Here is a 26,451-nt window from a genome sequence, read left to right as displayed (position 1 = left end):
ATTGATCTTCTAGAAGTCTTTGTAAGAAGTCAGGTGTTCCCAACAAGCAAGCTGCAGAATGAAATATGTTACATACTGCTTCAGAATCCAAGCTATTGACTTAAATCCAGCACAATCTGAAGTATTCTACTATAATAACTTGAAAACATGCCATCTGGTATTATTATGAACAGATTAACTACAGAGTTCTGCCATGTGCTGGAAGCATTTTTGGTGAAGGGTGAACATTGTGCTAGTGTTCCCATATTGCAGTATTAAAATTTAAATAGGAGATTTTAGTACCTCAAAGAAAATGCATCCCAGATCTTTGCTATTGCAGAGGAAATCTGTAGCCCAGTAAACTTTTGGGAAACTGTTCATGTTCTGGGAACATCATACATTTGATTCCATGTATGTTTGATTTCAGATGAATCATGTAATAAATAAATGACAGCATAGTGGCCGTAACATGAACACAAGTCCATCCTTCAGGTCACTGGCTTCCAACTGTTTATAAATGTAGTTAGGGTGCACAATATACATCATTATTGTTGCTTTAGTATGTGGGACAGTTTACAGATGATATGTCCCATTTTGTATCTCTTGGTATGTATTTTTGTGCATCCACTTCCAAGTGTATAGATTTTAGCTTAGTGAGTCCAGTGATGGACACATATAGTCTGATAAATTAGCCTGCACTGGGTGACTGAACTTAAGCAGCAGTTTAAAAAGTCACGAAGTCCTAGTCGTCATTAGGAGACACTTTTTGCTTAAGAGGGGAGCTTCTAAGAGAATAATGAGGAGTATTGTCTTCCACCTCTTCCCAGAGCACTGATGTGAGAGAAGGAGTGGAATGTTAGAGGTCTTGTTCAATGACATACATTGTTTAGCAAAGCAGCATGAATTTAATTAACAGTTGACCCTATTTTATGTCCTTTGCATTGGAAGGGTCAGCATAACCTTGTTAGGAATAATTGTGATGTATTTTAAAAAGCAGTGTCTAGGTGAAGTGCTCTATTTGAAAAGGGCCACTGGGGCTCTGAAACAGCTCTCTCAGTAAGGTTTTCCTGCTTAGATTTGTTTAGATAACCTACAGGCCACAGACATACTATTCTTTTTGTGTTTCCTAGAATATGCTTCAGTTAGCTAACTAAAGTACTTGTGCTTTTTTAATCCTTCCTAAAGTCTAATATTTATTTTTTAATAATAGTTCTCTAATAACAGATAGCTTTAAAACAGCCAAATGATTTTCAGGTGGCACTTGGAGACTCAACCAGAAAACATTTCAATTATTTGCATTTAGCCTATTTTGATTCCAAAGTACAATAGTTCAGCTATTTGTTGGGTTCCTAAAAGCTTAGCTACAAGAAATATCAGAGGTAGATGCTGCTAACTAAAATGCTACTGTTCTTCTCAAAGAAACTGATGGAACTTTAAAAATACATCTTAAAGTATTTTTTTTTTTACTTAAAAAGACCTTGTCTTTTTGTTAATTCATGAACAAGAGAATGGAGACTATATCAAATATATATAAATCTACACAGGGATGTTATATCAAATATATAGAAATCTCTACAGGGATGTTTGCTATCGATTTGTCTCTTCCTGAAATCTGAGACATGAGCACTAATGTAATATTAGGACAATATTCCTGTATATGTTTGTTCTCTCTTAACATTCACATTGATGTTTAGAGATAGATACATCTTAAATACAATTCTTGCACCTAATATCAATACATTCTTGTAAGGTGGATTCTTACAGATAAAACTATCCTATTTCTGAAATTTAGGCTCAGCTGCAGGCTTGTCTGCAACACCTCCTGCTTCTTTGCCTGGGTCACTAACCAATGTGAAAGCGTTACAGAAATCACCAGGACCCCAACGGGAAAGGAAATCGTCCTCATCCTCAGAAGACAGAAATCGAATGGTAAGGGAAAGATCAGCTGTTTTCCTTTTGTAGAATTATTACACAACCATATTCTTCTCACTTTTCTTTCATCCAAGCTCTATAAGTTATTTTGAAGATGAATATGGCAATGATCAAGGACTTGAAACCGATAAATAATAGAGTGGGATAACCCACTTTAAATCCATAAATAATTGTGGGATTTCTATATAAATAATTTAAATAATTGACTAAACTCACTTTTACTGGTGTGACACATATTGTAATGCCACTTTCCCTTCATGTAACAGCTTAACTTTTCCCACCATGATTCATAAACTTTGAAAGTAACAAATGTATATAGCAAATTTTTATGTAACAATACATGAAAACTTAAAAACATCCACTTTTTTAAAAATTCAGTTTAGTATTACAATTAACAATTTAAAATCAAATACTACCTTCTTTTTAGTAAGCATTTTTTAATATCTTCTGGTTTTAACACTGCCAGAATGCTGTTGCAAATGTTTCACGCCAGGTCATAATTGGGCATACCTGTGTCCTAAGGTTTTGTGTAAGTTGAGAAGTCAAAAGACAACATCTGAAAAAGAACATTTTTTTAGGATGTTATTGATGGTGAGAATTTTTTAATGAAGGAGCTGTTTTCAGAGACATTAATGCACTTGTTTTCTTCTTTTTTATTGTTTTTGCACGTATATAAAGAAAACTCTTGGTCGACGGGATTCAAGTGATGATTGGGAGATACCAGATGGACAGATCACAGTTGGACAAAGGATAGGATCTGGATCATTTGGAACAGTCTACAAAGGAAAGTGGCATGGTATGTGGCCATGATGGCGAACAGCTGTTCTTGAGGAGGTCACAGTGCCTACCAGGGTACACCCAGCTGGACAGCAGCTTCCCAGAAACACACCTGGGGTTCTGCTGGGCACCAGGCTGAGCCAGCAGCGTGCCCATGCTCTAGGCATTGCCAGCAGGTTGAGAGAGGCAATCCTTCTCCTTGGCACTGGTGATGCCATACCTGGAAAGCTGGGCCCAGTTCTGGGCTCCACTGAGCAAGAGAGATGTGGACATAAGGGGAGACCTGCAGTGAAGGGCAGTAAATAGGGGTTTTAAATTAATAAGTAGTGTGCTAAATAACTAGTGTAAGAACTTCATATTGCTTGGAAACTCAACTCTTGCATGTTCATCTGAACTGAGAAATGATTAAGGTAAAGATGAAACATTAGCAAGGCAGAAGTATGCCTCTTGATGAATGAGGATTTCAGATGGGTGTTTTTAATAGCTTTGGCCTGGCTGTGATTTCTCAGAGTAACGTAAGGATAGTATTTCTACATTATACTGAATATTGACTTACTTTAAAATTGTAGTGATTTTTTTCGTGTAAGCTAAAAAAACTGTGTATCCCAAAAATTCTGATGCTCTGTACAGCATTCTCTCAAGAGAGGAATATCAATGGCACTTACTACAAATTTCTGTTTTAAAGGTGATGTGGCAGTGAAAATGTTGAATGTTACGGCACCCACACCTCAACAGTTACAGGCTTTCAAAAATGAAGTAGGAGTGCTCAGGTAAGAATATTTTTTATGGCATAAAATAATGTGTGTAGATTTGTGCTTCATTAATCACTGAATTTTTAGATCTCCATTGGAACACATTGGTCTCACTCCTATGTAATGATACTTAAGCAGAGAAAATAACCATTTAAAAATATTTCTTTGTACCCATTGTATGTGTTAGTCTGCATACCTATGTTGTATGTCCAAACTCTCAGAACTACTTTTTGCCAATGTACTATCCCGAGGGCACAGTCAAGCCTAAGTGTGAGCTGTAGGCCTTTCTTTCCTCCATTAACATTTTGCAATTGAAGGAGAACATGACTAATGGTTTTTCAGCTACAGTCCTGCCCATATTATCTGTTGTTTAATAGTTTCTGTTCAGTAACATTAATTTTTCTGATTTTTTTTAAATATAATTCTTATAAAGTCATTTCATTATTTCTTTTTCCCATGTCTATTGCTTATACTACCTCAGAGGAGGTATTTGTTTTGGGTTCAGCTCTTAAACAAAGATCCATCAGCATGACATGAGAGAATATATATTGTGAAGAAACATTACATCAAAGTACAATCTGGAGCAGTGTCGAGCATAATTGTGTTTTAAGAAACAAAATAGCAAGAAGGTTTTTGTCCCTGGAAACCTGATGGGTTGACCTGGGCATCTATGCTGTGGAAACATCCCAAATAAGCTACAAGGAGAAAAGGAAAGGTCAGCCCTAGGGAAATGTTAGTTCCAAAAACACTAAGCTCATAGTCGTGGAAGTAGAGGTTTTCTGGGGTGTGCTACTTTGGATATCTCTTCATTTTCTTGAAAGAATTTTGATAGAACTCAATGAAATCAAACATCTTGGTCCAGTTTTCTGCTGGTAGTCCCTTTAATGGAGCCCAGCCTGTTTGATACGTAGTCACTTGTTCTATCCTTTGAGCAGACAAGGCAGATTTACTTATTGTTGTGCTTTCTCCATTAGAATTCATCATTACTTAACTTTGTGGTAGGATTTGCAAGAAGCTGCTTATTTTTTGTTTCTTCAGCAGTTACTCTCAGCATCACTTGACAAATTCTTGAACGTGAAAAAGGCACAGTCACATAGCATAGCACTGTCCTAAGCCCACATTGCTGCAAGGACAAAGGCTCACACTCTGGCATCCCATGTTAATTTTTTAATAAAAGAAAACATAAAAGAGCTCTGGCATTTTTCAGTTACCCCAGAGTAGTCATTGCATGTTAGTTTGATGAGAAAGGCTGACTTGAGGAATAATTCATTAAATTAACCTAGCAAGAGGTTATCATAGTAAAAGTTAAGATTGACCCAACACCTTCTGTTTGGAAGTATATATGTAGACTGTGGTAGATCTGCCTGAGTTTTCCTGATTTGTTGACCTGATTTCCTCCTGATTCTTACGTTTTTGTAAACAGGAAAACACGACATGTGAATATCCTGCTTTTCATGGGTTATTCAACAAAACCCCAGTTGGCTATTGTTACACAATGGTGTGAAGGGTCCAGTTTATATCACCATCTACACATCATTGAGACCAAATTTGAAATGATCAAGCTAATTGATATTGCACGACAGACTGCACAAGGCATGGAGTAAGTATTGAATTACTTGTCTGCAAAGGAGCACTGGGGCAATGTTTACTTATCCCCTTCACACTCTGGCTGACATTGGCAAATAAGGCCAGCTCTCTGCTCAATTTGCTGAGCCCAAGGTCCTGTCTCAATCATCAAAGCATTTGGTGAAAGTATCAGAGCTCTCTGAATAACAGGTTTCACCATCTGAAGAGAACATCCCTATTTTGTTCTAAGGATTGTAAATAATCCTTACTCCCATAGAGGGCCATTGAGTTAGAATCTACCAAACTAGCCAAATATTGTGTGTCAAAATCAGAACACTGCTTTAAGACCAGAGAAATTGCACTTCAGCTGAAAAACCACTATGATGATTGCAGTTCATTGTGCCATTTTTTCTACTCAGTATTCCATTACATTTTCAGTCAAGAGGCGTGGAGGTGTTTGCAGGGACCAGCCTTAGCCTTCTGTTAGCCTGTGCATCTCCCCAGGCTCCATCTGTAGGTAGGGGAGATGCAGAAGCTGTTTTGTGAACACGATTCAAAGCAGAGACACAAATTGGGGCTTTTCCAGCAGTTTTGTGCCAATCTCATTGACTAAACAAAGAGCCATGGGAGACTAATTCAGGCTGTATCTGCTGTGGGGCAAGTGCTTTCCTCTGTGTTCCCTGCCATCTGTTTATCCAGGCTGCAATCAGGGGATCTTTTTTCCACTCCTCTACTAAAAAGCAGTCAGTGTACCCGAGTACACATTGAGACTGGAAAGCACATTTAGATCCTGCAATTTAGAAAACACCTTAGCTAAAGCTGTGACTAACTCACAAAGTCTTGATGGTCCCCATTAAGGCTGGGAGGCAGAAATTTCAGCACAGAATTACATGAAAAAAATTAGTGGAGTTCTTTTTACTGTGGATATTGAGTTAGAATTGAAAAGCAGAATTTGGAGCGTAATTGTTATTCAGCAGTAGCATCAGATTTGAGCTGGAAGTCTAAGCTTTATTTTATTTTTTGCTGTGAATATTGCAGAAACTGTCATGGGCAATGGAAGTTTTACTGCCTGCATAAATGTGCAGTTTGAATGTCAACATAATTTGTTTCAGTAGTACAGTGAATTTTGAGTTGTTGATTGGTGAAGTATTATCTAACCCACCTAATCTCTGATATTCCTTTTCAGTTATTTGCATGCCAAGTCAATCATCCACAGAGACCTCAAGAGTAATAGTATCCTTTCCCAGAGATGTAATTTTGGAAGGTGAAAGCATTCCTGGTTTTTGGTTTTTGTTTTTTTCTGCCAGAAATTAACTTACTGATATGGAAAGCTGTTCATGTGTGAATATTTGCCAAATAGAAGTTTCACTGAGAAGGGGTAACATCACTAATAGCAAAACAGGAGATGCTTTCTGTCTTTTGATTCAATTGCAATAGCATAGGGAGTTTTAGTTGGTATCACAAAGATTTTTTTGCATCCTTTGGTTTCTTCATGTAATGAATAATTATGTGAGTTGGCTCATGGAACATTTTCAGCTTTTCTCATACTTGGCACTTCATGAAAGCCACCTGGCCATGGTCTGTTCAGCAGTGACCCAGTCACTGCTGAACATTACTTACATAACCCTTACCTACCATAATTCACCATGCTGGCTGCTTAAAACCTGTGTGATGTGGCAGCCTTCTTCAGTGATGCTGAATGGTTAAAACTGTCACGTTGATGTTGCAAATTGGTAGCTGTTCATTGTTCTTTTAGGACAGGACCAGCACTGCTTGTCTGTTTTCCTTTAACATTCCCCCCTTAGATATTTTTCTTCATGAAGACCTCACAGTAAAAATAGGTGATTTTGGTCTAGCTACAGTGAAATCACGATGGAGTGGATCCCAACAGTTTGAACAGTTATCTGGTTCCATTCTATGGATGGTAAGCAAGGGGGAAGTAGTGAGCTTGTTTTAACAAATTCATTTACCTTTGGCCAAACTTCCTGCTCCTATCCCTCTGGCACACTGACATATAAAAGACAAGCATAATAATATGAAGTAGTAAATGAATGTTTTTCAATTCTTCTTTAAGCATGTGTTTTCCAGTAGTCAGCAGAAGAACTTTAGTGTCTCCATCTTTTATTCTGAGGTTTATACTGAAATGAAAATAGTGGCTAAGGAAAATGAATCAGTAATTAATTATTATAATTAATTAATTATGTATAATTAATCTAGAGTTGAGGAGAAGGTGAGAAAAGCCTTGCAAAACATCCTGCAAAACAGTAGAGGAACTAGCTCAGGAAAAAGTAAGATGCTCTTAAGTTTTAAAGATTCAAGAAGAGTTGCTTCATATTGCAATCTCCTGTGCAGCTCCACTTCCTCTTTTTCTCCGTGGAAAAGCTCAAAGCTCTGTTAGCTGGCATTATTTTCAGTGTGATTAGAATTCTTGTTTCAAAATACATTCTCAGCTTGGCCAAGGTAATTTTGCTCTATCAGAGAGGAATAAAAGGGATCACCAAGCTGAAATGAAGCAAGGAGTTTTAAGATTCATGTCAGCATCCACTCTATATTAGGACCCAGTAACACCTGAAGGCAAGAGTGGGCCTTGCACCTGTACCCTGGACAAGTCCATGTTTTGTTCCTGGTAGGTGAGGTGCAGCACAGCAGAGAGAAATAAAAACTAATTCTTGTCTTTTCTGATACAGGCACCAGAAGTTATTAGGATGCAAGATAAAAACCCATATAGTTTTCAGTCGGATGTGTATGCATTTGGGATTGTTCTCTATGAATTGATGACTGGACAGTTGCCATACTCCAACATCAACAACAGGGACCAGGTAAGGGGAGGCACTGACTTCAGTCAAGTGTGTTCTGAAACAGAGATTGATTCAGACTTGGGTGGTCAGCTTTCTGATGTTCTGTGTGTTTGATGTTTCTGATTCTCATGCTGTAAGATGACATTTCCGCATTTTCTAGATCTGCCTTAGCCACATAGCAACAATTTACTTAATTCTCTTGAGGTATTTTTTTGTGTTCTTTTTATTTTAAATACAGATTTTCAGTTTCCTGACTGGTTGCCAGGATACTTATTAGCGAGAGAGCAGATTACTTAATAGTAATCTAGTTTAGAATAGTTCTGCAAAGGCAAAATGATCTCCCATATGTGTGTTCAGTTATTCTTCTCATTCCCCCCACCCCTCCAGTTGCAGTGAATAATAAATAGTGCAGCTACAGGACTGACAAAACAGAAGAGCAGTCATCTCACCGAGTGTTTTATATTCGTTTCAACTTTGAGAGAGCATGCACCATCTAACTGAATTGCAAGATATCAGCATTTCTCAAATCCTGCTTGTTGGACAATACAGCTTCCCAGAGTCTGGGCATCCAAAAGAAGATTACTTAATTGTGAACAAATATTCCATAAATCTTAATGATCCCACACACTGTAATACATCTCCACGGGACAGGCACATTTGGGAAGGCATACCTGATTCATTATTTCTGTCTAACCTGAAAATAGCATCTGTGCATCAAGATCTTTGATGTAAACTATTCTGTTTCTGAGCAGTGATGTATTTGTTGCTTCTGTGTCCTCATCCCTTGTTTTTTCACTGTCAGTACTTGACAACTGAAACCATAGCAACGTTCATCTGTGAATGCCATTTTATAAGGCTGCTTCCCTATCTGCCAGAACACTTCATCCCAATTCATCAAATTTGGAGTGACTCCTTTTTAGTTTTCTTTTTCTTTTTTATCATTTAGGTTTTGCCTTTAATGTCTGGATTCCTGGCCAGGTGGATCCAGCCTTCTAAAAACAGTATTTGGCCTTGTTTAGCTTTTACCTTTTGAAGTCTCAAAGATGAACCCACTGATGTGGGTGCTTACAATGAAGTGCTGAAACAAATTTTAAAATGCAAATTTTAAGTGCTGAAACAAATTTTAAAAAGCCAACATATGTGATCTGATGTCTTGAGTTTTGTCACTCCTTGTCTATTATATGAAAAGTTGCAAATATTCCTCAATCTCTGGTGCATTTACATCAGCTACTATGACCCAACCAAGATTCTTAGTGAACAAAGTGTCATTCTTGTTATACCTCAGAGTGTTTCTCTCACTTCAACAGATTTTTCTAGACTGTTCTTGTAGTGATACTGTCTTTTCTCTAGTCTAAAATAAAAGATTAGCCCCTATATTATTTGTAAAGAAATTATTTGAAACATAAAGACTAATGAATTTTGAATAATTTCAACTTGCGCTATTATTTAAAAAATACCAACTGCTAGATAATGGGAAGTCTGATTGCAGCAGAGGTAAGGGATGCAGCGCACAATTTTGTACTACAAAATCCTGCTCAGCACATGGGGATTTCTAAAGGAACCATATGGGAGTTTTCTGTTCTTCCGTGATGCCAACACAGATGTGACTGAAGCAGAGTTAAAAAAGGACTAGGATTGTGTTAGTATAAATAACATGTATGGCATGCTTGAGATGTGAGGGTTTTCTGCTGGGGTTTTTTTGGGGTTTTTTTCACAGTGTCAAGATATGAAATGGTTACACTTCATTAGAGAGAAGGTGTGATAAACCTGCTGGGTTGTCTGAGTTCTCAGAAAAGGCAGTGATTACTGCTGCAGCATGAATGGATCTGTGATTAGCTGGTTTGGAAGTGCTTTTTAGTGTTAGTGCTACTGCAGTATTCAAACCACATTGCAAATGACCTTGGCCTGACATGATGATGTTTGATGGGTTTTTATATATACAAGAGATGATTAACCATATTTGTTTTGTTTTCCTGCTTCCTATCAGTTTACTTGTTTTATGCTGAAGTTTTGTCCTTAGGGGAAATAGAAGCCTCCCATGTTGAAAGAATTACTGTAAAAATACCAAGCCTGTCTATCTCCTCTTCTACAGAGAAGAGGAAGTTTCTCTTTTTCTTTTGAGGTGTTTATTTCCTTTTTTTTTTTTTTTTTGTGAGAGTGGGGGTGGTGGTCAGATGTCAAGAATAAGCTTATGTGTTGGAAAAGTCTGTGACGGAATCAGTTCTCAGAAGGTGAAGTGTTTTAATGTCCAAAGTCCCTGTGTTTCTTAAAATACCTTTCAATGTAAAGTTGTTGTTGATTTGTAATATAAAGCAGAATATTTCTTTTTACAGAATTTTTATTTTTAGACATTCTGTTCCTGCCACAGAGTTGCTTGTTCTTGTTTTTGTCAGTTTTTGACACTGAAGAACCATTCCTTAGATGGTTATTGCTATAAATGGTAACCACTTACTAGTGTTCAAGTTCCACAGAAATCTCTCTGAGGAGGAGGAAAGATCTAATTTTTTTTCTCTGTACTGAATAGGTTAGCAAGCATTACTCTAAGAAATTTGTCAATTTCAATATCAGATAATGTTTCCTGGGAGCAGAAAGCTTGTTGCTGCAACCAAAATAGTCTAGCAAAATGTTCACCTTTATTTTATCAATTCAAGCTTCTTCCTCTTTCATCTTTTTTCCCCTTAAATAAAGATAATTTTCATGGTGGGACGAGGATACCTATCTCCAGACCTCAGCAAAGTACGGAGCAACTGTCCCAAAGCTATGAAGAGACTGATGGCAGAATGCTTAAAAAAGAAAAGAGATGAGAGACCCCTTTTTCCACAGGTGAGAAATGCTCCTCTTTAGTTCTCAACAGACTTTACAATTCAAAGTTGTGAACTCACTGGCCAGTTCCAATTTTTTTTTGATTAGTGCTATGGCAGGGTATCATAAGAGACCTGGTTCAGTACCTGGTTAGTTCTGTTTAATTAGAAATGCTCATTTTCATTTCAAAACACAGGTATTAAAATGACCTGTGTATTTGGAAAAGTATTTACATGTTGGAGAAAGTTTCAGCTGGGAGATAATGAAAGTAATAGCTACAGTTAGGCACACAAATTAGTACTTGGTAAACGTACTCAGAAATGTTTACGCTGCCCTCCTTGCTCTCCCCCAAGCTTCAAGAAGGGAAACAGATAGTTTTGGCACAGAGCTTGATTTCATCGTGTCTGCTGAGGAAGGTTTGGGTTCAAAAAGCTTGAGGGGGAGGAGGGCAAAAATCTGATTTTTTTTTTCCTGTTTTGAATGTAACCAAGTCGTTTTCAAAAGATAAGGAGCTCCCCCTGTTGACTTCTTGGTAAATGTTATTAAGCAAAACGCTGGCAGAGCTGGATTTGTTTGCAGCAATGGCAGGTACAGTTACTAGGGCATAGACAAGGAGTCCAATAAAAAGCAAGTGTTTTCACTGTGCTTAGAGGGAATCAGTGTGCCCTTAAAAAGGGGGAAATTCCTCAACTGTTTTTTTCAGCTTCCTTCGGATATAAACATTAAGAGTGCAGAGCAGTAAGCTATATTTTAAAAATCCTTTTTTTAAGATGTATTTAAATATTTTTCTGTAGTTAATTAATATTTTGCCTTTGGTTTTAAGAGAGAGTCACAGCTTTGGAACAGCAAGTTTGATCATGTATTTTCTATGTTTTAGATTCTTGCCTCCATTGAGCTTCTGGCCCGGTCATTGCCAAAAATTCACCGCAGTGCATCTGAGCCCTCGTTGAACCGGGCTGGCTTCCAGACAGAGGATTTTAGTCTATATGCTTGTGCTTCTCCAAAAACACCCATCCAGGCAGGGGGATACGGTGGGTTTCCAGTGCACTGAACCCAAATGTGAAAGCATGTGCCTGTGTGTCTGTGTGCTGGTGTCCTGTGAGTGCCAAGTGTTTGTTCTCAGTTCTTACCAGCTCCGGTCCTAAGGGTTACTGAGGGAACAAAGGCTCACTTCCTACCACTGGGCACTGAGTGTTCCCAGCACAGTCTGTGTTGGTGACTAGTGCCCTGGGAACAGCTGGCACAAGAAGAACTGTAATGTCACGTAAGAGACATGGGAAAAGTGACTTCAAAACAAGCAAAAATCTTGATAAGGTCATCGGGTGTCATTTTTGCCTAGTTTATTGGTTGGAATTAGTTACTCAGGAGTGTATTTGATTTGAATCTCGTCAAGCTGTGGTTGTCTGTTGTTTTGGGGGTTTTCTGGGGGTTTTTTACTTCATTTAAGGTCATTATATTTGAGCGAGAAGCTTTAGATTCTTCATTTAGTTAGGCTATTCATATGGGAAACACTTGGAAAGATAAACTTAGCTTCAAGGCTGAACACAGTCCAAACTTTATTGTGGTCAGCAGAAGTGAGCAGATACAACACAGAATCCAAAGAAAGCCCTGAATAACATGTGACTCATATCTTGAAAGTGGAAGTTTAAGTTAGTACTGTTTAGGGAACATTTCTCCTACAGAAGAGTGGTGAATGGGGTTTTTTATGTAACATTTTTCTCTAAATATTCTGACCTGATATAGTTTACACCATCTCCAAATGTTCTGTTACAATGCAACACAGAAGAAATTCTGAACATGCTTTTGCCAAGCTGCAAGGCTATTACTGGTAATGGTGCCTGTATCCTTCAATTAGTATGGATTTCAAAATTTATAAAAACATTTTAAATCTCAAGCATGACCAAGTGCTTTAAGAGAAAAAAACGCTGCTAACACCCATAATAGAAAAAGAAGATTTGAAAAAGCAGTTCTGTTCATGGAAATCAGTGTTATACTACAAATTTTGGTAAGATGAAAAGTGTTAATTACTCTAATATTGTTAAGAATACACTGAACGTGCTTCTCTTGAGTAACAAATTAATTTTTTCACTTGCATGGAAAAGCTGCTATTTGACTAGGCAGAAGTGAATCAGTTGGAATCTAACTGAGAAAGTTAGACACCTTACCAAAATCCTCCTCACTTTGGAGACTGTATTTTCCTCTAGAGCATTGCTCTAGAACAAGTGCACCAGAGTAGTGGTTTAGGTTATATCAATCTTTAATGTCAGATATGAAAAAAAGATGTACAGACAGTGTTCTTGTATGTTTTGAGATGAGTTATGTGGTTTTACTTGGTTTGAACTGCTGAGCTGTTAATTTTCACAGATTACTCTGCATTGGAAACAAGCTGTTGCTGCTCTTGTTAGGACTTCAAGAGCCAGGGGTGTGTTCTTAGTGGCTTCTGATTTACATACTCATGGAGAAGCTTGCCTGTTGCTAGTAGTACATTTTTGAAGTAGGTCAGGAATTCCAAAATGTTTTGGTTTACTGCTGTCTGGCAACGGAGCCTTTTAAAATGGGAAGCAGATTTAGGGAGCTTGAAGAGATATACACATTGTAAAAACATTTTCTGGATGGATTATAGTGGTCTTTTTGGCTTCTGCTGTTCGAATAGTTTGGGAACTAACTTTTCTCTTTTTCTTAATCAAGAAAATTTAGCTGTTGAAATCTCTCTCTATGGAAATAGTTACAGAGGACAAATGTTGTTTTAGATAAATCTGTTTCCCATCTTCCTGGTAGCTTCACCTCATTTTGACAGGCTTGTCTTAAAATGAAAACAGGACTGAAGTGTTGTTTTCCTCTTTCATTCTTTATTTTATGTATCTGTTCTAGCAGTGATGAGGAATGCTTCCAAAGCTGTGGGGTGTGGCATTCAGGACAGAGCAAGAGGATGCTGCTGTCTCCTGCAGAATCTAGAAATGGGACATCCCACACAGAAAGGTCCTACCCACACAGGGAGTTGCAGAGAGTGCAGAACCATCCCCTTTGCCCTGCCCAGACTTATTCTTGTTCAGGTCTGCCAGATCAGTTCAAACCAGTTATTCCTTGGTGTAGTGTTGTCCTTCTTGTTGTTAGGATTGTTCATCTGTGCTATCAGAGCTACAATTATGGGGGAAAAGTGTTGCCATCCTTAGACACATTTGGCCCCATTTCCTGCTGTATGGTCAGTGCATTCTTCCTGTGTCACCTGTTCTTACTGAGCATTTTGGGTTCCATGGCCATAATGTGATTTTAGCTTCTCACTAAACACCTTATGAAGCCTAAAAGGAGGCTGTTTTGTGGATCATTAACTTTATCTGACAGAGAGGCATTTAGAGGTCTCATTTCTGTAAGTTCTAATTGCTGCTTCAATGAGATTTGGAAGTATCTGTGGGATGAAGGTGCCTAACTACGCTTTTGGATTTAGGTCAGAGTTCTCAAAGGTGTAACTCAGCTATGTTGTTTAGAAACAGACACCTGTTGGTTCAGAAAACATGCCTCTAGGATCCTAGGTTCTTCTGGAGGAGTAATTTATACTAGGTGTGATTCCTTTTTATTTTACTTCCCTACATATCAGTACCTTCAACATGTTCCAAATTTTTACTTACCTGGTGGATAGTATCCATACAAAAGATCAGCACAAGATCCAACAGAAAACTACCTCCTTTTTTTTGTGTGTCTGTGAATGTAAACCAGGCATGGTGTTGGAATCTGGTGTTTCCCTATGACAAATCAGTCAGGCTCTAGTTCAGTAGGTAAGGCTGGCACAGCCTGGAAGGACACCATTCTTCTCCTTATGATTCTTCTGAGAAACATGGCATCTACCCCAGGATAAGGAGTGCAGTTAAGATGATGTGTGCATACCTTAGTAACCCCATGAATTCAGGTAGCTTACAAATTTGTGAGAGTACAGAATGGTAGCTGCATCTTAAATCCTTCCAGGAATTGGGGGTAGCAGGTTCACTCAGAACATGCCCTTGTAATACATTGTTTGGAGGCAACATGAAAGATCTTGATCATCTTTTTACTGCAGATTTTTTGAAAGTCTGCATTTAAAATAGTTTCCACTTGCTCTACATGAGACAATCATGAAAAGACTGTAGTAGCTGACTTGAAAGGGGTTTGTAAGAAGTGTATATTTTCAGATGCTATCCATCCTTTGGAAAGAAATTGCTTTGCTACCAGTCAAAGCAAATATCTGCAGTTCTGCTTGATAAAAAGCACCTCAGATGTCTGGCTCACAATGAATATAAATATCTGGGTTTTTTTCTTGTAACAAGTTGCTAAGCATGTGGTTTCATAGCTTGGTGTGGATAGGTATAGCCATGTACATACCTCACCTAGGGAAACCTGTGACTGGCATTCTTCATAACTTCATTTTACACATGTTCAGCCAACATAATCCCCTTATTAGATGACCATGTTACCTATTTTAGTCTCCTATTGATTTGAGATCATATTAATGCTTGAATTTTGCAAGGGGAGATTTAGCATTAACTTTCAAAGAAAATATGGTTGCTAAGGTTTTGTTTAAACGTCAGGGAAGTCTGAAAATTACCTTTTTTAAGCTACCATTCTATCTCAAAAAAGTCTTTACTTTTGGTCCTATTTTTCCATTGATCTTTCCCAACTAAAGGTTCTTTTTTTTTTTTCTGAAAGTCCCTATATGACTATTAAAATCTGAATTATTGCCAGAAGTAGGCAGAAGGACAAGATGAGTAATGAGGGAGCAATCTATTTTTTATAAATTTATGTTTAATCACCAGTTTAGAAAGGCAGACTGAGAAATAGATTGAGTATGTTTTGTAAGTGTAGCTAAGCATTAATGTCACTTAAAAATTGACCTCACAGGCAATATTTGGTCATCTTTTTGTCCTTCTCTTAAAAGAAAACATGTACAAAACTTGGTGTTTCTAGAAGATACTGTGAAGAGAGTTGGGAAGTCAATGAAATGTAGCCCAAAAAAAAGGAAGAAAAAATTATCCAATATTTAGAGTATTAAGAGCAGGAGTTTCATCTGGTGGTAGAGCTAGTAAATTAGGCAATTAGATCCATCATGAAGCTTTTGTTCTATTGCTGTTATACCTTAAGCCTGCCACCACAGTCTGTAAAGACAAATAGAGTTTGAGGCCTGTCACAACTCCCTGTGCCACCCTTACTTTGGACTTCAGGTGTACTCCTTTCTCATTTCCTATGAGGCACAGAGCCCTCTCCCTGCTTTCTTCAAGCTCCCTTAGAGCTGGGTCAGCTGTTCCTCACAGGCCTTTTAGATGCCTTTTCTTCCCCCTCCTAGTGCAGACAGCTGACTACTCTTCTTGGTTCTACTCTTTGTAGAGCAAGACATTCCACAGAATTAACACTCTAAGCCTACAATTTTGTTTGCAGGGATGTTTCTGTTTTGTTCCAGTATTTAGAATAAGAATCTTGAGGAAAAAAGCCAACAATACAATCACTCTTGAAAAGATTGGAAGGACCCCAGATAGGGAGCAGTTGTTTGAATGTAATGGCATTCAAAAGCCTTCTGTTGAACAGAACACAGGCTCTTTTGTGCCTGCTTATCACTCCTTCAGTATTCGGGAAGCTCTGAGAAGTGCTGTCAAGAAAGGGGCATAAACTAACCCAGAATGCATATGAAACCCAACAAGGGGAAGTTGTATGTATGTTTCTTTTCTCTTTCTCCTGATGATGCATTTTGGTTATGCTTAGTTAGACACCCCTCACTAAAAATCCTGTAGAATACAATTTCTTTGTGGGTGGCAGGGAATTTTTTTTTTTTTTTTTTGCTAAAGTATAGGATTAAGAGGATTAATATCTTAGACTCAGCTTCTATTCATTCTTCTGTCAAACTCCTGAAAGACTTCAGGCAGCAATTTTACTCTGTGCCATAGTTGCATCCCCTCAGAAGCGGGACTACGAATCTGTCTCACGGCACGGTGACACTAAATAAATTATGTAGGATTTCATGACATCATCACATGTGAAAGCACTGCATATAATTATTCTTTATTCAGTAATTCTGAAGGAAGCATGGAATTGCTTTATTTGTTATGCTCCCTGTTAGGGAGGCCTAATTTCTGGTCTGGGATTAAGTAGACAATCTCTCCATTCTTATACTTCTGTCAGTGGGTTGCTATATTGGTCTCTAAATCAAATCCTAGCACTCTGTAACACAGGTTTTCTATTCAGGCACTTTACTATGTGTAGTCTTTAAAGGGTAATGGATGTCTCATAAAGTTCTTTGTTTTTAAATTAGTTTTACAACAAAACAGAACTGGTTTGCAGTTGGATGCATTTATTGAAACTGGTGCTTCTCAGGAGGACGTATGTGCAATAAGGAATTTAAAGTAAAATTAAGCTGACACATTTAATTTTTAAATGCATGATGAATTAGACTTTGCTTGAACTTTCACCTTCTTGGGAAGAATGGGTACGGCTTGCTTTCAAGAAATCCTTTGTTGGTTAAATATGCTGGGTCTGTATTCAATGTTCTCTCACTGTGTATTCTCTTGTGCTTTAATTTTAACAGTTTTCATTTTTTAACATCCCTTATATTCAGTCTGATGTTCAACTAGTCTCATAACTGAAATCACCTTTTTAAAACCAAGCTCTTGTCCTCCCTCTACAGGAGAATTTGCAGCGTTCAAGTAGCCACAGCACCATGGCAGCACCCACTCTGTTATTTAAGTCTTGTGTTCCTACAGTTTCTTAACATCAAAACTCCATTCTGCTCCGCAAAACCTAAAGTAATTTAGAAAAGATATCCATAAGCTTAAAAGTGGAGCAGAATGGAACCACCAGTCCAACACAATGGGAAAAAGTACCTTTTTGGGAACCAGAGTCCTCTGCTGCCAGTGTTTCTCCTTCAACACAAACCACCACGTGCATTCGGAGACCTGCAGTGGCTGCCTGTGCCGTTGGCATCATTCCCAGGAGAGGAGAGGGCGCTCGTGGTGTGACTGTGGTGCTCGGGCGTGGGGACGGAGCTGCTGCTGCTGCTGCTGAACTTAGGAGCCTTGCTTTGGAGGGTCTGCCGGCCACCTTGCCCCTCTAACAGCATCACCATCAGAGCCTCAAGGTCTGATGAGTGCTCATTTCAATGAATCATTTTCCATTCTGATCCTTTTTTTTTCCTGGTGTACTTATTGATTTATGGACAACGCAGTATCCCCTTTTCGCTGTATTACAGTGTCAAACGCCTCAATCTGTCTATATTGCTGGGGTTGATTCCTTTAAAATTAAAAGTGTGGGGCAATGGGAGCTGGAGATGTTATTCTGAAGGCAGAAAGGTTCATCTGAAGGAAAAGGGGATGCTGCCACATCTTTTTTTCAGATTTACTTTACCACTTCTTAAAAAGAACAAACAACAACCACCATCCTTAACCTTTTTCCTTTTCCAGTATTTTCTTGGTGTGTGCATATACAACATCTTTTTGAAGGATTAGGTCAATCCTTCTTTTGTTGGTCCAGCAACAAACTGAAGTTTAAAAAAAATGTAGCGAGATTGTCCTCTCTTTTTTTTTTTTTTTTTGTATCGTATGATACAATGTATTTATCAAAGATGCTACTGCAGCATCTGAAGTCTGTAGAAATCCTGATACAGACCTGTGAATGGTGTATGTACCTACTTTAAAAGTTTTATTTTAAACGAGGGTGCAGGTTAATGCCAGGTACCTTACCAATACGTAATGTTTTCATAAATGAGGAAAAAAGTTCTCAGGTTGAATTGAATTCAAATACAATCTCCCCCTAGAATTAGACATTCCAAAAATTATGTTTTGGTACTTTCAAGAGCTTTTTTTAAAGGATTTTTATCCTGTTAACTAAACGTCCTCTGATAAGTGTGTGTGTAAATGTGGAGCATCTTGTCCTAATGACAAGTTGTTAGATCAAAACAAAACGGTACTTGCTGGATCCACGCTGACTCCTCCTCCTTTCGTTGCTTTCCTCCCTGTCATCTCTTCCCTTCTGCTTGTCTTTCCCCTCTGTACACTTTGCAAACTAGGACGAAGGTGGCGGTGTCTCCATTAGAGTGCTTTGTTTTCCTGTCCTCCAGTCCTGGTTTTCAAATGGTTAGTAGCTTTTTTGAAAAGTTACACAGTCAGGGAAAACAACAACTCATAGAGTTCTGCACATCATTTACCTCTAGTAGAATATCTCGTGATGTGATCTGCTTGCAGAGTTCTCTGGTGTGTGGTATTACCTGTAAATTATTTGTACAGGGGCAAGGCAGACCACATGGGAAAGAAACTCAAGCTCAGACAGAAGTTTCCAGAATTTGATTCATATCAGCCCTGTTCCTCTCCAGGTGAGGCAGGAGAACTGACCCCCCTCTAGCAGAGAGGTTCTTGCTGGGAGGAGGTGGGGAGTGTTTAACAAAATCATGACAAATAAATGAAGGAGTTAAATGTGTGTGAATGTGGTGTCCATGCTAAACGTGGATGTACCGAGTGAAGGTGCTGTCCTTCCCTCCCTAGGGAAAGGGGACTGTTCCTGTCTGCAGAACGTTGCTCCCAGATGAAGGGAGAAAAGCACATCAGAAGTAGAAGGAGTTTTTAATACCCTGGAATTTTGCGGTGTTGCTGGTAGTCTGTTACGTTTGTCAGTAAATATTTACTGGGGCTATAGGGACCGGACTGATCTGAAGTGGGAATTAAAACTGAAATACTGTGTATTCATATTAATTCCACAAACATTAGCAAGATAGCAATAGTGAATGACTTAATAGTCACTACAAGAATGAAGTGATTCATGTTGGTACATGAACAGAATTGATTTTGTGTACAGGACGCATTTTAAAAACGAAGGAGAAAAAAAAAAAGCACAAACTTTTTTCTTGTCTGCTGTGGGTCTTCAGATGCTGTAGGGTTTTTACCTTAATGAGGTTGGCAGGAATTTAAAAAGTAGCAATAGCCACTTTGCAGTGTGGAGAAGCTGATGCAGAGCAGTGGTAGCAGATGGGTGGCAGTTGGAGTGCTCCCTGGTGATCATCTGAGACCAGTACCTGAGAGGTGGAGGGAGCCTGGGGCCACTGGTGCCATCAGGCAGGTGAGAGCATTTACCAGATACAGGCTCCCAGGGGGAAAGGAGTCCCTGCTTCTCCTTTCACCCCCTGCTTGGCTCCAGCCCCTTCATGGGCTGTGGCCCCATTTGTACATGTCAGGGATACTGAGGTCAAGGTTCTCTCAGAAGAAGCTGTTAACAGAGCAAGTATGGACAGGTGGTTCAACACTTATTTGTTTCACAGATCATGTTAAAAGCTCTTGTTTCCTTCCACAAAGTCATGCTGGCAGAAAATTCTCTGTTAGGAACTTCATTCTATCTTTGCTTAAAATGAACTTACTTTGGTGAAGATTCATTACCCATTAGTCTACAATATGCTTCTTGAGCCCATAGGAAAAGCACAAGGAAAATTGCTATCCTTGTCCATGCAAAGCACTTTATAAGTAACACATGATCTCTGGGGTTTTTTTTTATTGGGGTTTGTTTGTTTGTAGTTTTGATTTTCTTTTTTTATTTCTGGTTTTGTTTTATTTTTTTCCCTGAGGAATGTGCAAGTTGTTTGGCTGCTGTTTAGAGAAGTCCTTTCAGGATGCATTTCTACTGGTTTTCTCATTTGTTTGTTTCCCTCCAGATAGCTGTAGTAATGTGTGTTTGTCTGTAAGAGTTCCCAGGTAATGCTCATGCAAAACTTTGAAAGAAATGTAGTTTGTAAATAATTGGGATTATTTTTGATTTTATCTTTTCCTTCAGGAGTTTTTCTGGATGTCTTGCATGCCATCAGAACCAGTCTTAAAGATGCCCTTTAGATATTTAGTGAATGGGGAATCAAGAATAGATGAGAAATGAGTGCTCTCTGTAGCAGTGGGATGAAGGAAGTAAACTGAAATGACCAACACATTCATGCCTGTTACCCTAAATTCCCTAAGCTCCTTCATGGTGTCCCAACCACAGGCACATGCCATGGTATGGAAATGTGAGTACATCCTTCATGTGCACATGTTGGGACAAGCACCTAGAGTTATTCTGCTTCTTTTAGCTCTGTAGTATTTTGTATTCCTAATCATTTGCAAAAGTATCAGTATCCAGTCCCAACTATTCATGTCTTTATGAACCAGGCACAGACCTTCCCCCCTGCCTTTCCTTTTCCATACAGGTGACAGGGGCCTGTTACCTGTTACACCTTCCTGCTCAGAATGTGATTATTCCCCCTGGCATATTTGCCAGAACTGCAACATTGTGGTGGAGCTCAAACCAAATGGCAGGGATATAGAAGCCAGGTTACTTTTAAAGTAATTGCTGTGTCAGTTAAGCCCTATGTAGCCCCAGATACAATTAGCCCAGTCATTTTTTTTTTTCCTAAACTTATGCAGGTCATTAGATGAATCCACTTCTGCTTTTTATGCTTACCCAAAATCATCTTGTCTTGTACTTGACTGCTCTAGCAGCTGATGATGATGCAGAATGTTTGAGAACAAATATACTGTCATTTTACCATGGTGTCTTAGCATCACTTGGATTAGTGTGTGCTCCTTAGAGGCAGAATTTGGCCTTTGTGACATAAAATAAGTGAAATTCTGATTGTTGATAAATACCATGTCTTTCCATAAATGCCCAAACTGGGGGAAAAGTACCCTGAAGATCACACATAAATAGTTTTTCTTCTGTGTTTGCCTGGTGGTGTAGATGCCTCCAGCATTTTACAGAAGGCTGAGGGAAGCCAGATCCCCAGACACCTCACAAACAAGTATGGATTAAAGCTTTGATATCTGCAGAGACTAAATTTAGGGAAGAAGCATGTAGATAGACATTTCACACTTCTGCAGCCTCTAGAATTCATTCCCTTCTTGACTGTGAGTGCAGCATTTGTAGCACAGACTCTTCATAGTACTGTAGACATGTCCTCTGTTGATAAAATGTAGCACAGTGGGACAGGCAAAGCCTCTAGGTACAGTCAAGTTAAAAAGCAGCTGCATGAGTGGACTCTTAGGGCATCACTCTGAAGGTGCTGAGTGTTCTGGTTTTCTGTGATGCATTTTTCATAGAAGTTTATGAAACAAACTTTGTTTACTGCCACCTTGTTACTGTGCATTTGTACTTGGTGTTTGTTTTGGCATGCATTTGAAAGAACTGTCTTCACTGCTTCATTACTTCATACCAACTTCATACCCACCATATGAAGTTTAGCCAGGGAAAGCACTGGATTCTGCACCTGGGGTGAATAACCCTGATTGTGTGTATAGGCCAGGGGATGAGAGGCTGGAGAGCACAAAGGGACATGGGGGTCCTGGTCATGGCAAGCTGAACACGAGCCAGCAGTGCCCTGGCAGCCAGGAGGGCTTACCCTGTCCTGGGGGTACAGGCCCAGCATGGCCAGCCAGGCCAGGGAGGGCATTGTCCTGCTCTGCTCGGGGCTGGGCTGGCCTCACCTCGAGTGCTGGGGCACCTTTGGGTGCCACAGTGTAATATTAGACTATTACCAATAATCTGTTAGAGAGTGTCCAGAGGAGAGGGCCATGAGGATGGTGGAGGGGAAGCTGTATGAGGAGCAACTGAGGAGGGGCAGGCGCTTATCTCTTCTGTGGTGACCAATGACAGGACCCAAGGGAACGGCCTGAAGTTGCATCAGGGGATGTTTAAGTTGGATATCAGGAAAAGGTTCTTCATCCAGAGGGTGGTCAGACACTGGAACAGGCTGCCCAGGGCAGTGGTCACAGCACCATGCCTGACAGAGTTCAAGAAGCATTTGGACAATGCTCTCAGACACATGGGGTGATTCTTGGGGTGTCCTGTGCAGGGCCAGGAGTTGGACTTTGATGGCCCTTGTGGGTCCCTTCCAACTCAGCATATTCTATGATGCTGTCATCTTACCTAATAAATTATCAGAAGAGCAGAGCCAGATTGTTGAAATGAAAAGGTTTCCATTTAAGTTTCAAGGATGCTGACACAGAAGCTACTAAGTCAGCACCCTGACAGCAGTAACTATGAACCTGTGAAAGGAGGAAGCTTAAAAAGTTACAGAATACAGACTACACCGAGAGTGAATTCAGATGCAAACTAACTTCTCTCTTTTGTTTAGAAGAGAGAGCTACCAAGACCCTCTGTTCAATGGTTTACATAGGGATCCCCCAAAACAGTTTTTGTAGTTTGCCAAATGATCATGTGCCTTTGCAACTTTAAAAAGTACAACAGAATGTAAACCAGGTGCTTTGTAACTAGAGCAGTGTCTTTGGTTTACATCTGCTGCAGTAGTTTTGTATATAGCTATCCCTGTAGATAGGTAGTTTGGAGTTGATCAACTCCTGTAAAGGAGCAGGGAGGGCAGAGAGCATTCCGCAAAATACCTGTTAGCATTTCAAAGCTAGGAGTTGAAGGATACTGAGCTTAGTTATAGTAAACCTGCTGCTTGAAATCTGCTCTGTCAACAGGTAATGAGCTTCATTTAACTTAAAAACAAGTAAGCCCTCCTTCCCTTCCAAAGACACAGAGATCTTGTTAAGGAAAGCTCCAAAGAGGCCCAAAGCTACACTCTTACAGCATCTTGGAATGAGATAGTAGGTGGAGAATGAGAGCTAGATGAGGAGAAACTGGTGGTTAGCATTCATGTAATCAAGGTTCACATGTATCAGACCACACAATTAGTTCCTTGTCCCAGAAAATGCAGTAAGTTTTGTTTCTGGAATGTCAGCAGCTTTCCTCACTGCTTCCCTGGGCCTCTTGCAGTTGCTGTTCAGTGATCACATCCCATTATTGCACGTGAACTGTGGGAGATGGTAGGTGTCTTGTCAGCTGAGGGACAACCAGTAGGTGTGAATTTGATTTGTTCAAATTTCAAACTGGTTATGTAGACTTCTGGCAGTACCTACATATCAGTGTCATATTTAACCTATTTGTCCATGAAGGACGAAATAATGGGTTTAGGTATTAATGCTTTTTCAGATCTTTTACTTTTCTTCCTTGGGGCAGGACTTTTGGCATAATTGTAACTTGAAATGTTATGTCTACATGCACGGTTCTTATGAGATATCAGACCATTTTAATTTGGGTTTGTTCCTTTTAGAAAACAAAGTGTAAAAATGTTTTACTTATGTTCCAGGAACTATCTGGAATCCTACCTACCCCAAATTCTGCACTAAAAGTACATGTGATGGTTATTTTGTCTCCTTTTTTTTTTTCTTTTTTTTTGGGGGGTGGGGGGGGGGAAGGGAGGTGTTGTTTAGGTTTGGAGTGAGGGAGGGTTGTGGTTTTTTGTTTTTTCTTTTTTTGTTTGTTTGTTTAGGAACTTCTAAACTACCTAGTATTTGCTTCATAGCATCCAGCAGCAGTGTGTTCAGCTCACCCAGCCTCCTCAAGAGCCAACAGTGGCCTGTCCAGTCATTTTGTCTCGTTTGTCATGTTTGCAGCAGCTGTACTTTAGAATAAGCCTAGTTTCATATTTACTTTTGAGCAAGTAAACCACAAAAATAACTTTGTTTTCTTTTTTTTTGTTGTTTATTTGGGTTTGGAAGATGGTCAGGTTTTGTTTTGATAAGTGTCATTCTGTGTTGCATTTCTGTATTCACCCTTGTTGAAGAGAAAGTCCATCTGTGTGTTTGAGAGTTCAGTGGAATATTAGAAGAAATGAAGCCCATCATCTGGGCATGGATGTTGGATCTAGGGGGAAAAATGGACCAAACTTGGGTGTTGGGTTATTTGGGAATGGTGGGGGGTTGTGAGGGCATAATTTAAATTAACTCTGTCTAAAATAAAGTGTAAGTGCAATAAATGTGCTTTTTTATTCAAAGCTGTGAACCTTTAGAAAAAAAAACACAAAAAAAGTCAACCAAAAAAAAAAAAAAAAGCACATCATTCTTTCATGAGCCTTGTGTCCTACCTGCCTCCCCTTCCTCCCCCTCTCCACACTTCTCAACTGACAGAAACCTGACAGTGGCCAACTTGCATGTGTTGGCAGCCCAAATTAACATTGCTGTTCTGATCTCATTTATGGGTTTGGGGAAAATCCTGCCCCCTACTTCTCTTCCACTCTTGAAATGCTCCAGTACTGCCCTGTGCCTCTAGAGCAGGGTCTGCCACTACCTGGGATGCACGAGCCAGCCCATCTGCTCTGTGCTCAGCCTGAGGTGCAGAGCTCTTCTGGCCCTCCCTTCTCCAGGTGGAACCCTCCTCCTCCCCTCCCTGTGGGTGTAGTGAAGGCTCTCCTGGGCTGGGCAGTGACTTTGTTCTCCAGCAATTGCAAAAGGACTCAGCCATCAGCTGCCTGATGGGATCCCCTGTCCCTGCCCCAGCACACACATGCAGGCTGGCCACTGTTGCCTTCTGTGACTCTGCCTTGTTTTGCAGGAGCAGGTGTAGGTGTGTGTAGGCTGTCGTGCATTACTTGCACTGTCTCTTTCTTACTTGAGCACAGGCTGCTTTTCCTAGATTAGGAAAGGGGCACAGGTCTCCCGGGCTTCCCAGGAGCACCGTGCATTGAGCAGTGATGGAAGGGGTAGCACTCACTGGTTAGACCCTCTGGGGGAGTAAGAGAGGACTGGCTTGTTTAAAGTTTATAGATACCCAGATCTATATCCTTTAAACTTTATTATTTTTATATATAGTCAAGACAATGGCATTACCTCATAATACAGAGGCTTGTTTATGAGAGGCAAAGTACATAGTAAGGAGAGGAAAGGGAAATTTATATACAGATTTGATTTCTTTTGTTTGTTTGTTCCTTAGTGCAATGAAATGTATGTCCCACCACTTTAAACTCTGTGCTAACACATTCCTTTCAGCTGTATTTTTTTTTTTGACCACCAGAGGTTTGCAAGGGGCTTATGACTGCAAAGTAGAAGGTCCAGTCTGGTTACTTAAAAAAAAAAAAAAAAAACAACCCATTGTGTTAGTAGATTTCCATAGCTGCTTTTTAAAATCTACAATGGAGTAATTGTTTCAAAACTTGTATTTATTTTTTAATTCATAACAAAATGTTTATTTTTGGTTTCCTGTTAGGTAGGTCATGGCAATTCCCCTTCGTTCCTTCTCAAGTTTCCCCTGTAATTGCCAATACAACTTATTTTTCTTGTTTGTTCCTTCTCCCTTTACTTTTGTTGTCCCTTCATTTGTACTTTGGAGTTTTTCTCATGTAAATTTGTACAATGGGAAATATTGTCCAGTTTGGTTAGAGAGCATGGAGACTTAAAACATATTAAAATTTGATAGCTGAATTCAGATTGAAGAAAACTATTTCAGTGTAAAGTTATTTAAAGAACTCTGTATTATATGAAAGGCAAAAAGTTCTATGTACTTGATGTGAATATGAGAATACTGCTATAATAAAGATTGACTGCATGGAAAAGTCTGAAGGAGATTGTTTACTGTGTCATGCATGACTCCTCTCCACGGAGTTGGAGGGGTACAACTCAGGTGGTTAAGGGGAGTGAAAAAGTTACTTTAGGATATAACTCTGGAAGGGGAGAAGAAAAAAAATAAAATCCAGAGATTCCTGCAGTGTAACCCCCCTCCCTTCATCTTCTTAAGCTGGATCTCTGCGTCCTTGACTGCTGTGCTGAGCCCTACGGCATTTTTACCTTTACTATTCTGAACTTTATATACCCAAGGGGAGTTTTCCTTCATCCTGGGAAAAGCCTAGCACCAACTGGTCTGGGTTCTCTTCTGGGTAAATTCTCCTGCTTCTATGGCAATTTCCCCTCACCTCTTCACTGGTTACTTGGCAAAGCCTTTATTGATAAGACTGTTACCTGCTGTGCACTCATGGACCTTATTTCTTGGGGCAGGCACATTCTCTATCAAGCAAGCATTACAGAAGCTCGTGTGTACTCAGGTACTAC

General features: G+C 39.5%; 1 protein-coding gene across 4 annotated transcripts in view; it reads left to right on the top strand.

Moving 5' to 3' along the window:
- The window catches only part of BRAF (B-Raf proto-oncogene, serine/threonine kinase), a gene marked incomplete at its 3' end in the record, with an annotated part of 83,508 nt that extends 57,111 nt beyond the window's left edge, over positions 1-26,397 (top strand). Inside the window, exons 10-19 of one of the 4 annotated variants that reach the window (XM_084206419.1) lie at positions 1,772-1,908; positions 2,590-2,707; positions 3,374-3,458; positions 4,864-5,040; positions 6,193-6,239; positions 6,812-6,930; positions 7,694-7,825; positions 10,493-10,627; positions 11,484-11,637; positions 20,375-26,397. In XM_084206419.1, the coding sequence (XP_084062545.1) occupies positions 1,772-1,908; positions 2,590-2,707; positions 3,374-3,458; positions 4,864-5,040; positions 6,193-6,239; positions 6,812-6,930; positions 7,694-7,825; positions 10,493-10,627; positions 11,484-11,637; positions 20,375-20,430 (1,160 nt within the window). Of the gene's footprint in view, positions 1-1,771; positions 1,909-2,589; positions 2,708-3,373; positions 3,459-4,863; positions 5,041-6,192; positions 6,240-6,811; positions 6,931-7,693; positions 7,826-10,492; positions 10,628-11,483; positions 11,658-17,249; positions 17,736-20,374 lie in introns of those variants that run through there. The other 3 variants (XM_084206418.1, XM_084206421.1, XM_084206420.1) reach the window with 3 other exon arrangements.
- Positions 26,398-26,451: the final 54 nt, after the last annotated feature.

Source organism: Fringilla coelebs (assembly GCF_963513975.1).
Source record: "Fringilla coelebs genome assembly, chromosome: 5".
Taxonomy (NCBI): domain Eukaryota; kingdom Metazoa; phylum Chordata; class Aves; order Passeriformes; family Fringillidae; genus Fringilla; species Fringilla coelebs.
The sequence above is the reverse complement of the archived record's forward strand: the minus strand, read 5'-3'. Positions and strand labels throughout refer to the sequence as shown.